The sequence below is a fragment of the Mesoplodon bidens genome (assembly GCF_964165515.1).
Source record: "Mesoplodon bidens genome assembly, chromosome: 15".
In the NCBI taxonomy this organism is placed as follows: domain Eukaryota; kingdom Metazoa; phylum Chordata; class Mammalia; order Artiodactyla; family Ziphiidae; genus Mesoplodon; species Mesoplodon bidens.
In genome coordinates, this window is record NC_138171.1 from 22,268,935 (window position 1) to 22,286,840 (window position 17,906).

Consider the following 17,906-nt stretch of genomic DNA (forward strand, 5'->3'; position numbering starts at 1 on the left):
AATAGGTTGAAGACACTTTAATAAGAATGTTAGGCATTTCCCCATATTACCACTAGATGTCGCCACGGACTAGGCTAAAACAGCAGCACTAACTTCCCAAATGTAAAAGCCCTCAGTCTGGAACAAAAGGACCTTGGAGAAACTGAAGACAGCGACACAGGGACCTCTCGAGGTCCTGAGAGCAGGGCTGGGATTTGAACCCACTTGTACTGCCTCCTTAAGGGTGGCAAACTTAAGGGCCATGGCTGGGAGGGGCCCTCCCCATCTGGGTTCCCACAGCTCATCCAGTCCTTGGGATAGGCTGTTTTATCCATTTGTACTAATAGGTAGCCCTCTGAGTGCTAACTTTGTGACAGGTGCTATTCTAAGCTCTTTAAAACATGAACTTACTGAATTCCCAGAAATAAACATTTGGGGTAGAGTCTCAAGTTTTCCTCATTATACACATGGGAAAAGTGAGGCACAGAGAGGTTAAGTAACTTGCTTGAGGACACACAGTTAGTAAATGCTGAGTGGGATTAAAACCCTGGCATTCTGGGGACTTCCCTGGTGGTGCAGTGGGTAAGACTCCGTGCTCCCAATGAAGGGGGCCCCGGGTTTGATCCCTGGTCAGGGAACTAGATGCCACATGCATGCCTCAACAAAGAGTTTGCATGCCGCAACTAAGGAGCCTGCCTGCCACAACTAAGATCCCACACAACCAAATAAATAAATATTTTTTAAAAAAGAATGGCTAACTATTAAACCAAAAAAAAAACAACCCATCATTCTGGCTGCAGTATGTACTACCCTAGAGCTCACTTCTTTGGTCACCTTGGTAACAATGTTTCTTATTACATATTTTTAATTAGAGTATAGTTGATTTACAGTATTAGTTTCAGGTGTGCAACATAATGAGTCAACATTTTTATAGATTATATTCCATTTAAAGTTATTACAAAATAATGGCTGTATTTCTCTGTGTGGTACAATATACACTTTTAAAATTATTTATTTATTTATTTATTTACTTTTGTCTGTGTTGGGTCTTCATGGCTTCGCGCAGGCTTGTTGCTGATTTATTTTATAATAGTAGTTTGTATCTCATAATCCCTTATCCCTATCTTGTCCCTCCTCTCTTCCCTCTCCCTACTGATAACCACTAGCTTGTTCTCAATATCTGTCGGCCTGTTTCTGTTTTGTTATATTTGTTCATTTGTTTCTTATTACATTTTAAATCTTTTGATATCACGTAGCTTCTTTGCTGATTTAAGAAATAACTATTGCTCTACTACAGTTAAATTTCCTGAACCTAAGTCTTGGTAAGGAAATAATGTTGATCTTCAAAAAACATCATTGTTGGGGACTTCCCTGGAGGTCCAGTGGTTAAGACTCCACGCTTCCAATGCAAGGGGCATGAGTTCGATCCCTGGTTGGGGAACTGAGATCCCACATGCCATGCAGTGCAGTCAAAAAAAAAAAAAAAATTGTCAATTGGAGTGATGATGTAGGAAAGTAGGTATTATGCCTTCACAAAACCTTGTTCTATAAATACCAACCTTTTGCTGATTCTTTATCATTTAGCTCCAAATTTGCCATCCAGTTCCAACTGAATTCCATGGACCTGGTTACCAGCTAAATCGGAGGCTTGGAGGAAAGTGAAACAGGGAGGAGGTTGGCCTAGCTTTTCATTCATTCATTCATTCAACAGACTGCCCCCTCCTCCCTGCCAGGCCCTCTACTGGGCTCTGAGGCTAAGCAGTGACCTTAGAATGAGCCCTGCCCTCAAGGAGCTCATAGCCAAGTCAGAGTGAACAGACACAGGGAGTGCACACACATAGGCGTTGCTTGGTTGCCTGTCTCCCCAGACTGTCTACAGACCGCATTGGTCTTACTCATTTTTCTCTCCTCCATGCCCAGCACAGTGTCTGGCCACATTCTAGGAGCTCAGTCAATGTTTGCTGAATGAATGCAAAGGCTTCATGGAGGAGGTGGCGCTGACCTGGGGCTTGGACACTGGAGAGGCTATGGACAGGGGAAGACAGGGGAGATGGGACACTCCCTCAAGAGGAAGAGTGACAGGATCATTTTAGGAAGATCATCCTGGCTGCTGTGTGGAGGACAATGGTTCTGGGGCAGATGCGGTGGGCAGGAAGACCAGCAAGGAGGCTGGTACAGGGCCGAGGAGAGAGAGGGTTGTGGCCTGGAGCGGGGACAGAAAAGGCCCGAAGGGGGATTCTGAAGGGATGGACAAGACATGGGGAGCACAGAGCACGAGAGGGCAGGAGTCACAGGTGTGTCCAGCTGTCTGGGGGAGGGGGCAGGCTGGAGAGGCCTTGACAGAAAGTTAAGGTCTGTTGAACAAAATTGTAGGGCAGAAGGAACTTCCAGATCCCTCAAGTCAGAGCTCAGCTCTGGTGTCATTTCTCCCACCTGGAACGGAGCTGGGGGTGGTGGTGGAGCAGTCCTGTGGGTCCAGGGGAAGGGAAGAGAAGTCAGCTCCATGTGAATAAGAGCCCCTGCCTCACCTTCTCCTGTTTTCTGGGGCCCTGAGGGGGAGAGGGTTGGCTACCACGACTTTGTCAATGCCTAGGCCTGGCATGAAGTTTACTGGAGTGTGAAGTCCCTCCTAAAACAGACCTTCTGATTCTTGCTCAGCAGCACACATCACACGCCATGGATGGCAGGACATCCTCCTCTCTTATTAGATTTTATTTTTCTCAGGGTATAACATATATAAAGTACGTAAAGTCCTCTAATCTTAAGGTACAACTTGAATTTTTGCCCATGTAATCACCAACCAGACTAAGATATAGACCTTTTCCAGCACCCCAGAAAAGTCCCTCTTGCTCCTCCCCCATATCTATCTCCCCCTCCCCCAGCCCCCTCCGACCCAGGTGGCTTCTGATTTCTAGAACCATAGATTAGTTTTGCCTGCCATTGAACCTCCTGTGAATGGAATCATACAATATGTACTGCTTTTGTGTCTGGACTCTTTTAGTCCACATACCATATGTGAGTATAATCTATAGTGTCACGTGTGTCAGCAATTTTTACTTTTTTTTCTTATGCCACGCCAGACGGCTTGCAGGTTCTCCTTTCCCTGACCAGGGATTGAACCCGGACCACAGCAGTGAAAGCCCAGAATCCAAAACAGTAGTTCACCAGGGAACTCCCAGCAATTTGTACTTTTATATGTAAAACATAGTAGTCTATTGGATGGACATGCCATAATTTGTTTATCCATTCTCCTGTTGATGAACATTGGGCTATATCCACGTTGAGCTATGAGTAAATCTGCTATGAAAATCCTTGCACAAGTCTATTTGTAATAGCCACTTATTTCTTTTGGAATGAAAAGCTAGGAGTGGAAATTCTAGTCATAGCGTGTCTGTTTACATTTAGTAGAAACTGCCAGTTTTCTGAAGTGGTTGTACCAATTTCCTCTCACGGGCAGTGTGCAAGAATTTCCACATCCTTGCCAACGCTTAGCCTTTCTTGTTTCTAAACAAGAGTTTCCACTATGAGACTCCTCTTTTCCTCCAGTGTTGGATATTGGGTGTGCCTGGCATGAGTGCATAGATCCCTCGGCCCAGAAGCAGCAAGACAGAGGTCACATCTAGTTTGTTTGAGTCTCAGCTACAGGAGGAATGGTCATCTCCTTGATGTGGATGAGACCCCAGGAACTGGGGTGGCAATCTTATGACCACGAGCATGAAACCAACATGAGGACAGCACAGCAGAGATGGAATGAACCTAAGAGGTGGAATGTTTGTGATGACATGGTCAAGCCACTCAACTAACCTGCCACTGAGTGGCAGGGTACTTATTTTTTTAAGCCAAGTGATTTAGGGTCTTGTTTTTGGAACTTGAATCATAAAGGATATAGTCCCTAACCCCACCCCCCCAACTTGTAACCAAACCGAATGGTGCCATTTCTGTCCTCCATAGCAGTCAGCTCCACTGAACATTCTTTCCTTCCTGAAACCTCCTCTCTGGGATCCCATGCTCACCTGGTCCTCCTCCTACCCCACGGGTCACTGCTTCCCAGACTCCTATCCTGGCTCCTCCTCCTCTGCCTACTTATTAATCTACCTTCACTCTTTTGGGACCTCATCCAGCACCACGATGTGTGTACTGTGTGCTGATGTTACTGAAATATGTATCTCCAGCCCAGATCTCTCTTCTGAGCACCAGTCTCATATAAAGCTGCCTATTGACCCTCTCCACCCAACCATTGCCCAGGCTTTTCAAACTTACCTTCTTAGCCAAACTCTTGATCTTCCCCCTCAATTTGAGCCTTCTGCAGGCTTTACCACCTTACTCAAGGGCTCTTTCATTCTTTCATACTCAAGGCAAAGATCTAGGTGTCATTGTCAATGCCTCAACACCCACCCACATTCCATCTTACATTCTCTACTTCTCCACCTTCCCAAGCCACCGCCCTGCCAGGGTCACCATTCCTTTGCACTTGGAAACCTACAACAGCCTTCTGGCTGGTCTCCCCACACCCACTCGAAAATGTTTTCCAAGCCATGTAGGGTGGTCTTTCAGAGACCCAAACCTGGTATCATTCCCCTGATGAAAATGATAAAAAGATAAAGATAAAATCCAAATTCATTAGGTAGCACTACCTACCCTACTTGCTCCTTCCTCACCCTCAGCTGCTCCTTCCCACCTCCACATCTGGGACAAGCGGTTCTTTCTGCCTACAGCATTTCCCCTCTCACTCTTGCCCTACAAAACTATCTTTGGTTTTTAAGCCTAAATGCCAGCTTCAAGGAGTTTCCACCCTTACCCTTCGCACTACATGAAGGCTCCATTAATTTTTTTTTCTTGGCCAGACTGCGCAGCCTTCAAGATCTTAATTTCCCAACCAGGGATCGAAACCGCGCGTCCGGCAGTGAGAACATGGAGTCCTAACCACCAAACTGCCAGGGAATTCCCCTCCATTAATTTTTCATAGCACTCTTCATCTTCCCCCACAGCATTTCCCATCATGCATAATTATATATTGATTTGATTTAAATTATTAACAGATAGTGATCATTTGATGATTAAAAAATTTTTATTTTATTGACGTATAGTTGCTTTACAATGTTGTGTTAATTTCTGCTGTACAGCAAAGTGATTCAGTTATACCTATATATACATTTCTTTTTCATATTCTTTTCCATTACGGTTTATCACAGGATATTGAACAGTTCCCTGTGCTATACAGTGGGACCTTGTTTATCCATTCTATATACAGTATAATAGTTTGCATCTGCTAATCCCCAACTCCCAATCCATCCCTCCCCCACCCCCTCCGCCTTGGCAACCACAAGTCTGTTCTCTGTATCTATGAGTCTGTTTCGTACATATGTTCATTTGTGTCATATTTTAGATTGCACATATAAGTAATTTGATGATTGTTTTTCCACCCCTCCCCCACTCTCCCCCAGTAGCCAGGCATCGCCTCGAATTAGAACAGCGCCTATTTCACGCTCCATTCTATCCTCTTGCCTTTAGCACTGCATTTACACATAGTAAGCGCTCAAGGAATGTGCTTATTTAGCTAATAAATCGATACATTGACTCATTTAATCCCTATAACAACCCTGTGAAGTAGGCATTTCATCAGATTCGGGGAAGCTAACAGTCGGGGTGGGCAAGTGGCTCGCCCAAAGTACAGGGCAAGAAGAAGAGTCAGGTCCTGACCCAAGTCAAATCCTAAATTCTGAGCCGGAATATTTCCGCTCCTGACCTTTGGCCTTGGTAAAGGGGCCAGGGAGGAGGCGGACTTTGAGCCACGGGAACGTTTTCACAGGTTACACGGGTCATTCACGAGGACCAAAGCGAACAAACGTTCATCTATAGAGACTAGGGGTACGCCCCCTCCGCTCTAAATGTGTAAAGATCACAATCTACTGCATATGTATGAGGGGACCAAGGGAGGTGGGGGGCGTGATTCGGGGCTGTCCTGGATGCGCCTGACCAAAAATTCCTCGGATTTGAAGACTTCAGAACCCCCAGATTTCTGAACACGTTAGCAAAAAGTCTTCAAATGGTCATCTGTGGCACATGTTAGGAGGATATCGGGCATAGAAGACCCTCCCAATTTAGGTCGTATTATCAGGCATCTGCCGTAGGCAGCCCGATCCCAGAAGGGGTCCTCGGTCGGCTCAACTAGAAGACGAAGGGGGCGTCTATCCTGCTTCCTGCGGCGTCGGAGGCGAGTTGAGGTGGAGGCAGGCTGCGGCTGCGAAGGCGTCAGCAGTGGCGGCGGCGCCATGGCAGGGCTCGCAGGTACCGTGGCGTCGGCCTCCTGGGGGCGGGATGAGAGGCCCTCAATGCGGCCGCGCCGCCATGTTGTCCCTTCGGGGTCACCTTAGGCGTCGTCCGGTCCCTCTCAGGGGTTTTCCTTCCGCGCACCCTGGGGGCCGCCCCTGTCCGGTGTCACGTGATTGCCCTGTTTGGCCCCCAGCCTGCGCCTTGAGGGTCTCTTCCTGGTCCGAGGGCAGATCACTGGACTTCTGGGTTCTCGTTCAGGCCTCCAAGGTCAGCACTTGCCTGTCTGCTTCTGGGATGGGGCAGGCAGAGCTGGGGAGCTCGGGGCTGGGGGTGCAACAGCCTTCTCTCCGGCCCCGGTGCCCGTGGCAGGGGACCCAGCTTCTGAGACGCCTGTCACTCTGTTCCCGCCACTTAAGTTGCCTTTTTTTAAAAAAAAAACCAGAAGGGGCGTGGGGGAGAGGGGAGAAAAGGGTCTCCCTCCCCGGGTCCCCGCCTTGGTGTCTGGGGTGATAGGTTGACGCTGTGCTTTGGGTCGCGGGTGCTTCTTACTCCCTCTAATCTTACACCAAGTCTGGACACCCGTTCCCTTTCCTACAATATATGTGGGGAGTGGCCCTCAAGGGCAGCTGAAGGAATGGATTGCCTGGCACACTAATGGCCTGGAGAGAAGAATGGGGGATGGGGGACAGTTGCTTTTTCCTTCCCTCTTCCACACCTTATTTAATTTCCTTCCAGGCTTCCGTGTCCCTTTTCAACGCTAAATGTTGGGGCAGACTGGGGTCTGTCCTGGGAAAGAAACGGCCTTTCTGTTTATAGGCTCGGATCATGTTTTATCCCTTTCAGGGAACTGGTGTTTTGGGGACAGCTTCTGTTTGCCCTGCGTGACATGGTACAACCATCCCCTCAGCCTTCTGGACGGCAACACTAAAGCCAGGACACACGCACACACACACACACACACAAAGTTCCAGCTTAAGTGCTAATACCAAGTGTTAGATCTTGTTTATTTGTTTGTTTGTTTTAAATCAGAGACTAGTTAATGTCAGCAAATCTGTTGAAAGATTGCCGAGCCCTGGTCGGTTTCCAGTGACCAGATCGCTTCCATATCTGAAATTGGTCTTGTTAGAATTGCTGCCAAAAACAGTTTAACCTTTTATCTGTAACATGTTGTTTCAAAGAGGAATCTGGAAGTTTGGGTTTGGCTGTCTTTTTCTGTTGTTGTTCTCTTATCTTTGAAACATATGCATTCCATTTCAAGCCTGTCGCTGTATGATATACCAAGGACCATGTGTTGCCTGCCTCTCTGACTTCCTGTTCTGGGAATGCTCTGGAATCTGGATCCTGCTGGGGAATGGGCCCCGTGGGAGGGAGAAAGGGAGGGGGAGGGGGAGCAGGATCATAACCAGAGAAGATGGTGACATGTCTCTGGGGCATATAGAGGAAATCAGAGGTCTCCTGGGAAAAAGAGACTGTTGTTAGACTAATGTTTTGTATATATATGCACGTTTAAATCTCTGGGGGTAAAACTCACTGCAAATTCAGAATCTCACTGTAGGGTACTGGCTTCTGAGTAGATAGAAGTTTGAAAATAAATGTCTAGCAAATGACTCACAGCACACCTGCTCCCTCATCCAATCCAACCCAACCCAACCCAACCCAACCCACATGTAATAAGCTGTTGCTGTCCTGCAGCTGAAGCTCAAGAAACTTGTCCTTCAGTCGCAATCCAGATATTCCACAGGTAGAGGTAACAGTGTCACATAGCACCACACACTTCCGACAGTCATGGTACCTAAACCCCTCTGCGGTTTAACCTCAACTGGTTAGGCTAAGAAACTAACATCCTTTGGGGGCATTAGTCCCAAGAGTCTTGCCTGTTGCTGGAGTCTCACAAAGCCATTCCAGTTCCCTCATAACTCAACTGCTCTATCCTTGGCCTCGTCGGGGCAAAGTCTTGAGGATGTGGTAGAGAAAATTTAAGCAAAAGGGGGGCCTGTGGACTAAGGGCTTTGCAACAAAACTGTAGTCATTTTCAACTCTTTTTGTTGCTCTCTATCAGAATAAAATGTTTTAATGGTATTGCTTCTGGAAAAAAATTTATAAACAAGATGTGTTTGGACTAGACTTCTAAGCATTGCACAGGAATAGAAAGTGAACACATTCCTTCCATCTTCTTTGGTGGACTGTGTTTCCTGCCATAACGTGAGGGTTTGGATGGGGCACGAAAGGCGGGAGTGGACATTGCACATTCAAGCTACCCATGCGGGTGCAGCCCATCAGGGCAGCCCTTGCCTGGAAGTCTGTCATTTCATCATGCCACACTCAGAGCCCTGCTGATGGATGGATGGAGAAAGCCCTGCAGTTGGGCTTTGCCAAGATCATCTGGAAAGCCCTGGGGCTGCCAGCAGCCTCCTGCCTTTTAAAAGGGAGCCTACAGTGTCGAGAGCAGCCAGACACTTCAATGCTGTTGCAGCCTGTCCCCCTGAACCCGGCTACCTTATAACTGGGCTGAGATTAGAGCATCTGGGGCAGTGGGGCTGTGGGTACACCCCTTGAGGGCTCTGAGGGGAGGGGCACCCTTTATTGAGAACACATGTTGAAATATGTTCATGGTTCTCTGCATTTAGTGTGGAAAACCACAGAAACTCCCAGTCTTGAGGCTTGCCAAGATACAGGCTTCAGAAGGGAGGTGTGGGCATTGCCTGCTGCTGAGTCACCCTGGGGCAAGAGACCTACCCCACCTACAGGCTACAGTAGGGGCTGGAACCACCCAGCTGAGGAAGATGAGGCTCCGATCGCCCATCCGCACCTTAGTCCCATTGAGTCCTGATTGCCACTTTGATGGCAGAATGTTTCTAGTATGTTGGGGTTCACTGGGATCTTAGCAGTCCTTTTACAGAGGAGAATCGAAGGTGGCTAGGAGTGACCTGACCAGGTTCCCTGGGCTGACTGATGGCAAAGCCAATACTGGAATTGAGGTCTACACCCTCCACCCCCATAATTCTCTTATCTTGAACTGAAGTTATAGGTGCCTCTAAAGGTGCTAGTGGTTGGGTTGAGAAACGCTAGGGTCTGGCGCAGGGGCGGGTAACATCAGGCTCAAGGGATTGAGGTCCTTTGTGCTCCAGAATTGTTTGTGACAACTGTGACTAAGGGATTTGAGGAAGTGGCAGAAAGATTTATAGCCCTCCAACTCACTCCCTGGATGTTGACCCAGGAACAGGTGTGTGGTGACAGGGGCACACAAAGCCAGAGACGAGGCTGAACAGGCGGCAGGGCCATTTGGTGAGGCAGTCAGCTGACCCCATGTAAAAGAAGCCCTGACTCACTGAGGAGTGGGAGAGAGAACTTGGGAGCCGAGCAGGCAGCCCACCCCACCACCCTGGCATGATGGCAGGGGAGAGCCCAGGGCCCGGGACCTGGTAAGCACCCTTAAGGTTATGGAGACTAGTGCTGGGAGAAGCAGAGGACCCAGTAGTGGGGAGAGTGAGCTGGAGAGAGGTTCCTGAGGGTGGGGGAGGAGACCCTGGGAAAGTAGGCGGGCCTGGCAGGATGCCCTTGTAGTGGTTCTGGTAGAGGTGATAGGGCCTGGAGGGATGAGCTGGGCGGGGGAGGCGCCACACCACACCTTTTACCCCATAGTCATTGTCCAAACCAGTGCCCCCCCCCCATTTCCTTGGGGATCTTGGATGGAGATAAGACTGTGTTCTGAATTCCTGATCACCCTCTTGGTCCCTAGTACCTCCATTTTGAGGGCTCTTCCCACTTTTCCCCCTCCTACCTTTTCCCTCCTTCCATCTTTCCCACTGATTACTTGCCAAGGCCCCTTATCCCAGGAAAACTGAAGGCACCCACACCTTTGGGGAGGTATAAGTGGTCCCTTATTCCGAGACCACAAGTGAAGATGTCCACCTTTTTCTTTGGGTGGTGGTGCGGGGATGTGGTCCTTTATCTCAGGACAGTGTTGAGATGGAACTGGGTGTGTGGTTTATTCCCATTTTGTTGCTTCCCCTCTGTCCCTCTCCCAAGTAGAGTGCCCACTCCACAATGGGCACATCAGCCCAGTCTTAGAAGTATGTGTTGAAGCCGGAAAAGAAGTCACAGGAGACAAAACTTTTTGGTGCGCCTCCACTGCCCCGCAGGGTCCTGGGACACTGTGCGAGACAGAGGAGGTACTTTTTTAATTTTTTTGTAGAGGCGGTCCCTGTCCTCCAGGAGCTTACAATCTAGCCGGGGAGACACAACTAATGCACACTTATACAATCATTACAATTAGCGATTACCACAATATTGACCACAATTGCATGAGACCTGGGGGATGCAAGATCAGTGAGGGGCTGGGGGCTTGGAGAAGGTGTTTTGGTAAAGATGGGATTCGTTTTCTTGTTCAGTAGGTCCAAATTGAGTGACACATTTCTTTTGGGTGAGAGTGGGGGGAAAGAGGAACTGAGGGAGCAAAGGCAGCAAGGCTGGAATGCACATGCCGTAGGCAAGGGACAGTGAGAGGGCCCCGCTACGTTTCTTAACCCTCCTCCCTCACCCTCTGCCCTCCAGTCCCGCCACACAGGCACGCAGTTGTCACTTGTCTGCTGCACGGAGATTCAGGGCCTCGGCTGGTGAAGTTGAAATGTCCATTCTGCTGGCTGGTGTGGTTGTCTGGATCTCTGTGGTGCGGCCTGCTGGCATGGCCGTGGCTGTGGGGCTGGGATGGCGCTGTCCCGACTTGGTTCAGATCTGAATGCGTTGCCTGTGCCCAGATCTCAGGGGTCTGTTCCCCCTATTCCTCCCTCCTCCCTCTACGCCACCCGCAGTAGGACGGGTGCAAAGGGGTGGGGAAAGGATCTGGTGTCGTCATTGTCGGTGCTGCTTCTCCGGGGGCCTACCGGCTCCTCACTGACCTTGGCAAGTGCTCCTCTGGTGAGAGGGCACAGGGGACGCCCCATTCCTGCGCGGCACTGGCTCCCATGCTGGTGGAACTGCACAGGAGCACCTGGTGACACGGCCGCCCAGGGGAGGGGGCTGGAGCCTCAGTTGGGGGCCCGCTGGCGGCGCTCTCCCAGCACGTGCCGTCCGGTTCTCGACACGGTGTACGCCAGCTTCTGCAGGGAGTACCTGAACACCTGTGGCGAGAGAGAGACCCCGGACCTGCCCTTAGAGGCGAGCACCCGCAGCGTGTCTGTAGTGCTGCCGTGCCCGCCCCCGCCCCGCCCCCTGCCCCGCCCGCCTGTCCAATGAGGAGAGGCGGGTGCGGGCGCAGCTTGTCCACGAGTCAGGGCAGCTGGAGCTTTTCCAACTGTGCTGAAGGCTGCATGGCCGCAAGCTGATTGGACCCACAACTTAGGTATACCTCACTTCTCGCAATGGGCTGTGTCCCTGGAGGATTTCGAAAAGCGAATCCTACCCAGTAAATGCAGCATTCCAGGAACACCTTGAAGGAAATATGCGATTCCTTTGGCAAAGGATTCCTTTAGCAGGGAATTCTTCCTGCAAGGGGTGCTTTTAGGGTAGATGATTTTATGGGCAAAGCAATTTCTTTTGATTTATTTCTTTTTACACAAAGCGCTTTGCCTCTGTTTTATTTTATTTTATTTTTTAATAAAGCGAACTGTCCTTTTTTGGAAGCGCTTTTTTTCTATTTTTCCTGAAAAGAACCTTTTCCTCTAATTGTTTTCTTCAAAGCGCTCTTATCGATTCATAGTTTATTAGCTCCTTTGTCTAATATTTTTTCTGCAAGGCGCTTTTTACCTAATGCATTTTTTTCTGCCAAGTGCTTTTGTCTGATTTATTCTTCCTGCAATGCGCATTTTCTCTTATTCATTTTTTCCCGCGAATTTTTCTGATTTGTTGTAATCTTGTTTGCGGAGGTCTGTTTTTTGTTTTTCCCCTGAGAAGTGCCTTTTTCTAACTTATTTTTTGTCCCACCCCCTCAAGTACTGTATTTTCTAAAGGAAAATTTCCCCGCAATGCGCAATTTTTTTAAGGCGGAAAAATTCCGCTGTGTGAGCGGTAAAGTCTCTTTTCGCAAAACAGAAGTGCCCCGCCTCCCTCCTGGGGTCGAGTCTCACGTAGCGGTATTTTCTTACCACGTTGGTCGCTAAGAGCCTCGGCGATCGTCCGCGGCTGGCGCCCGCCGCGCCCCAACTCTTTGTTCCCGGGCGGGCGCACTGGGAAGGGTCTACGCAAGGAGGAGGGCGCAGGGGACGGGCGGGGGCGTGCGGTGCCGGCTGCGGCACTTGGGTTGGCAGGGATCGCGGCAATCAGGACAGGACGGGTCAGGATGCGGCAATTGTGACGCGGGCTTGCCGGTTCAGGGGGCGCACATCGCGACCCTCTCCCACCCAGAACCCGGGCACACTTACCTGCAGCAGCACGCGGAAAATGTACCAGCCAATGATGAGCAGTTCAGCCGATGCTGCCGCCACTGCCGCCATGGTTCCGAGAGTGGTGGGTGGGTGGGTGAGAGCGAGTGCTGCCGATTCCGAGGTCCGTTGGCCTCTCGGAGTCCGCTGTTGGGCGCACTGCCGCAGCCGCGGTGGCCGCGCCTTAAGTATCCGCCCACCGCCCAAGTGCGCATGCGCGCTTGGGTAGGGGGGGTCCGTGAGGAGGGGTGGCAGGGGGCGCTCCTCATTCGTCAGGAGAGGAAAAAAAATAATCCATCTGCTCTTTCCACACCGACCCCCGCCTCCTGAGTTCATCTTAGCCCCTTTCCAGAAGATTCCGCTGTGCCCGCGTTTGAATTTTAATGTAAAATGGAGGGGAAATGCAACTCTGAGTTAGCGCATAGGGTAAGAGTACGGGTGTGCGCCCCTTGGTAGCGGAGCCCATCTCTCCGAGCCCGGGCCTGCTAATTCGAGCCCAGTGTCCGGTGCCGCGCCAGATCACACCTGGGCAAGGATGGAAAAGCAGGGGGACCTAATTTAGAGAGGGATCATCTGCCCCGCGGAGCAAAAACAGGTGCCCCTTCCAGAAGCCTTGGCTTCACAGGCCCCCCGCTCAACACTCTTTTTCTAATATTTGTCGTATTAGAAGACCACGTCCTCTGCTTTGCGAGAGCCTCTGAGCGCGGAACCTTTGCCTGATGCCCGCATCCCACTTCTTACGGTTGCTAGATCTACAGCGGTGGCGGCTCCCTGAGCCAGGGCACTGAGCCCTAAGTGCAAAAGCGATAGTCATCGGGTGTCTACCCTGTAGGAGGGATGGCGCCTTTGTATGCGCGGAAGGGATGGGATGAGCTCTCCAAATAAGTGGTCTGAATGCGCTCTGGGATAGTTTTCTGCTAGGCGGGTTATTCAACCTCTGCTCCCCTACCCCCCAGGCGCTGGTGGGTCTTCCTCAGCCAGCGAGGTTCTTTGTACCCGTTGCGCTGGGCTTCTGGAGCTTGGAGGAGGGTTTTGCTACCGCCGCCAGAGGGTCGTGGCTGCCGCCGCTCCGATTCCTGGCGCGGCACGAAGACCGGAATGCGGTCTGCGAGCGCGGCCCTGGCGCACCGGTGGCCCGCTGCTCGGGAGCACCACTTCTTTCCAGCAAACTGCCTGGCACAGGGGCCAACTGGCATTTGCCCCTATGTGGATAGAAAATTAATTTTGATTAAAAGCTCATAGAGGTCAAGTTCTATACAGTGCCGGCAGCAGATGGAGAGCGCAAGTGAACCCAGAGAGGTCAGTTTGGACTAAGTAGCATGGTGATTTTTTTTCCCCCTACATTGACTTTCGAAGAAGTTGGCTGATTTTGGCAGAATGACGCCGGTTTATTTGAAAAAGGCAAGCTCATTCTAGGCTGCCATCTTAAAACAAAATATTCGCTGATGCTGCCGCGGAGCCTTCCCAGAGCTTGCAAGGATCCATTGCCGGCAATCTCCCGCCGGCAGCGCGCCGCTAACTACTTTAACTCTCCACTGAGCACCTGCTGTGAGAGATACTAGATACAGAATCCTTTTCTTATTCCTCAGGGGTCACAGCATGGAGCCCATGGCCGTCCGGTGGCAACCACAGGGCGGTATTGTGAGGTCTGGGTCCCTTGAGGACGGGCCGCAGCCCCAGGAGGCGATACATGATCTCTGCTGGGCAGGGCCCAGGCAAAGCCAGGCCACTGTGCCGGACCTGCCTAGAGCCCTCTGGCCTAGCCCCCAAGAAGGGGAGACACCCAGGATGCTTCTGGAAAGGGTGACTTGGAGAGGAGTAGACTTCCATGGGTGGGCAGGGAGGAAAGGGCATTCACATTTGCTGTTGTTAACCATGATCCATTTTTCCAAATAAGTATACATTCTGTTCCTGTTTTTTTTTTTTTTTTTGTCTGTCTGTCTGTTTTGTGTCTGTTTGTCTGTTGTGTTGACTTTTCTCTTCAGGATCCCTGCTGCCTTGGTGATCCCGGGCTGACAGCCAGAGACCACAGCGGCTCAGCTCCTGGAGAGCGAGGGTTGAAGAAAGCAGAGGGCAGCCGCCTGCGCCCGCTGGCTCCCATTAGGTCGGTTCCTGCAGCGGTGCCCGGTGGCCTTGGCGAAGGCCCTGTCCAGCAGAGATCATGTATTGCCTCCAGTGGCTGCTGCCCGTCCTCCTCATCCCCAAGCCCCTCAACCCCGCCCTGTGGTTCAGCCACTCCATGTTCATGGGCTTCTACCTGCTCAGCTTCCTCCTGGAACGGAAGCCTTGCACAATTTGTGCCTTGGTTTTCCTGGCAGCCCTGTTCCTCATCTGCTATAGCTGCTGGGGAAACTGTTTCCTGTACCACTGCTCTGATTCCCCGCTTCCGGAATCGGCACACGACCCCGGCGTTGTGGGCACCTAACAGCCAGCCCAGTTAGCTTTCCAAGGAAGCAGAAGACGGGAGGGGAGGCATTGACATAGGTCATAAAGCATTGGAGTTTCAAATCCCGCGGCCCTGCGGGTGCCACATTCCTGATGGCGCCTTTTTGGCCTGTGACGTTTTATCCTTATAATGTGAATAATAGCACTGACCGGTGCTTTTATCGTAGAGTCCTGTAGTCGTGGGTGGTCTTGTGGTTGTGTGTGTTCTGTCCGCATCTTGGCCCCTGACTGGCAGGATGGCCACCCCCCTCGTCTCATTCCCACGAGGAGCCTGCACCCATCCTGGTCAACTGCCCCAGCATGATCCGGGCAGATAAAATGCCAGTCTCATTGTCACCTCCGTGACCCTTCCTTGTCAGGGGTTCCACCCTTCTCAGAGTGTTACTGACTCCTCCGTCCCTCTCTTGGCTTCCTGTTAGTTCTCTTTAGCCCTTTCCTTTTTTGGGGAGCACCTGTCCAAGACAGGGCTCAGTTTTGCACTTATCTCGAATATAAAGAGATTGCTGATGCCCGAGAGCCTCGCTTTTTCATTCTTCTTCCCTGGCTGGCAGGCTAGACAGAATTGTGTCTTGACTGCTGTCCACAAATCTTCAGTATTTTCCCCACTTCATTTTGAAGGAAGAAGTAACAGATACCTGTTGCTCTTTCACCTGGGGGTCTGGGCTCCTGCTCAGTAGCCCAGCTTCGCTTCCTTTGCCCTTCCTCCTGCCTTTCTCCACTGTTGCAAGGAGGGGGCCTCATTTTGTCTCCCATGCATGCTCTGCAGGATTGATGTGTGGTGTGTTTACATAGATCTAGCAGTCCCCAGCCGAGTGAATGGGAGAGTACTTGTGTGTTTCATAACAGCCACGATCCCCTGATAGGTGTTTGGATATTTTTTGGTGTGGTGTGCCGTGCGTGCGTGTGTGTGTATACGTACGTGTACAAGTACATGTGTAAATCCTTTTTAAAGAAGCTTTATCGAACGTGTTGTGATTCTGAGGTGTAGCAATAGCTAGCTTGTAGGGGCCGCTACAGTTGGTATTTAGTACGGGGATTGCAGAGTGACCAGCACACTGGACTCCGAGGTGGTTCAGACGAGACAGAGGGGAGCGGTGGCCATCGTCCTCGTGCCAGGAGCTTCTCCGGTCCTGCGCGTATGGACTGTATACATTACGAAGAATACACGGGAAGACTCTGTGACTGTCACTTGCTTTTTTCTTTTTCTGCGCTTCAGTAAAAGTGTTGGCAAATGAGACTGTCTCCTGGCCCCTGCCCACTGGGGATCAGCATGGTTGTCCTTCCAGTCTAAACCATCCATCTTTCTCTTGCCTGAAGGGGGAGGGAGGTGGGCCAGGCAGAGGACAGAACTGGAGGCAGTCCATCTAGGGAATGGGACTGCGGGGCCACACTTGTGGAACATTTGGACTGCTACTCTGGAGCTTTTATTTCTGGTGTGTTCGTTGCACAGCTGTTTGAAATGTTTAATAAAGCTTTATAAACTTTACTCTGTGGTTTTATGTGGCTGCCGTCCATTTGGGTCGTGGTGTTGGATTTCTAAGTTGGTGGGGGGCAGGGGGTAGCATGGAGGGGCTGAGTCCTTGGCGCCACAGTACCTTAGGCTGAAAATTTGATCTGCTCTCTGGAGAGCAGATGGTGGGATTGGGGGAGGGGGAGCAGGGGGCAGGCCAGGCGGTGAACAGGAGGGAGTCTGAAAGTTTTCAGAGATGAGACATTTGCGTTTCTCAGCTCCCATGGCTTCTCGCCTGAAACTGTTTCCCTCCGTAGGAGATTTGAGTAACCGATCCCTTGACAAACAACTTAAGACAGCTGGAGCTCTAATCATCAAGAATTTTTATGGTGCTGCTTTTGAAGTAAAAATAAAGTGAAACCCCTTATGGCATTTCAAGTGGAAAAATAAATAAGGTTGGCCGTCCACGCAGGGGGCTCCGGGCGATGGCTGGAAGTGCGGGAGTGGCGTGGTTCTGTGCCGTCAATGTGCACGTGCTCCCATGGCCGTGACCTTTGAGACAAAGCTGGGTGGCTTGCCAGGGCCCTGGGCTGGGTGTCCATCTCTCCATCTCTTCTCCTTCTAGAAAACATAACAGGAGCACTGCCTGTCCGAGGCACAGGGCTGTTGTGAGAGTTTATTGTTGTAAAAGGGCTTGGGTTGTTTCATAAAAGGTCATCTGTTATACCTAGATTGGTAATTTATTGCTATGAAGTTTTGTGTAGTTTTCTCCTTCCCTTTGCAATCTCCCCATTGTCAGTGTATCCCTTTTTTCATTCCTACCATCGCCTATCAGTGCTTTTCCTTTTCTTCGTCAAAACTGGCCAAAGGTTTTAAAGGTATTTTCAGAGAACCAAACTTATTGATTATATCAGCTGGGTATTTTTCCTATCTGATGCTTTTGTGTTTTTACCTCTGCATTCTTTTTTATCCCTGCGTTTCTGGATGTATTTTGTGGTTCAGCAAAGTCTTGACAAGTTGAGGAGTGTTACACGTGGAAAGGATGGTTTGTTCAGCAAACATTGAGCCCCTGTACTGAGCTTGCTGGGGATTTCAGGGGCAAGACCCAGGCCTGACTCTCCAGGAGCGCCTGACTCTAGCCTAGTGGGAAGACTTAAGAAAATAGACAACTGCAAATTCCAAAAACAAAACAAACAAACAAGGCTTTTGTGGCCACGCTCTCCCGTGGAGGCACCTGGATGACAAATGAAGCCAAGATTATTGCTTACTTTGCTCTCCCTCAGAAAGCAGCTTTCTGTCATAGGTCAAGCTCACTAAAGAGTCACAAACAGGCCTCCCTCTGAAAAATTTGTGGCCCTTTCCAGCAGGGAGCCTGCAGCCCACCCTTTCCCAAGGTGATG

At 50.4% G+C, this 17,906-nt stretch overlaps 2 protein-coding genes across 4 annotated transcripts; one reads left to right on the forward strand and one right to left on the reverse strand.

Annotated features, from left to right (window-relative positions):
- Nucleotides 1-6,123: 6,123 nt before the first annotated feature.
- Nucleotides 6,124-16,542, forward strand: BLCAP (BLCAP apoptosis inducing factor). Its single transcript, XM_081256552.1, has 2 exons — nucleotides 6,124-6,267; nucleotides 14,597-16,542. Exon 2 carries the CDS (start codon nucleotides 14,773-14,775, stop codon nucleotides 15,034-15,036), a length of 264 nt encoding a protein of 87 aa, XP_081112678.1. The 5' UTR covers nucleotides 6,124-6,267; nucleotides 14,597-14,772; the 3' UTR covers nucleotides 15,037-16,542.
- Nucleotides 10,367-14,590, reverse strand: NNAT (neuronatin). 3 transcript variants are annotated; one of them, XM_081256551.1, is made up of 3 exons: nucleotides 12,612-14,590; nucleotides 11,605-11,680; nucleotides 10,367-11,372 (listed from the first exon to the last, which is right to left on the reverse strand). In XM_081256551.1, exons 1-3 carry the CDS (start codon nucleotides 12,945-12,947, stop codon nucleotides 11,143-11,145), a joined length of 642 nt encoding a protein of 213 aa, XP_081112677.1. In that variant the 5' UTR covers nucleotides 12,948-14,590; the 3' UTR covers nucleotides 10,367-11,142. The 3 variants fall into 3 exon arrangements, with proteins under 3 accessions (XP_081112677.1, XP_081112675.1, XP_081112676.1); XM_081256549.1 differs by having other exon boundaries at nucleotides 11,600-11,680; XM_081256550.1 differs by lacking the exon at nucleotides 11,605-11,680.
- Nucleotides 16,543-17,906: the final 1,364 nt, after the last annotated feature.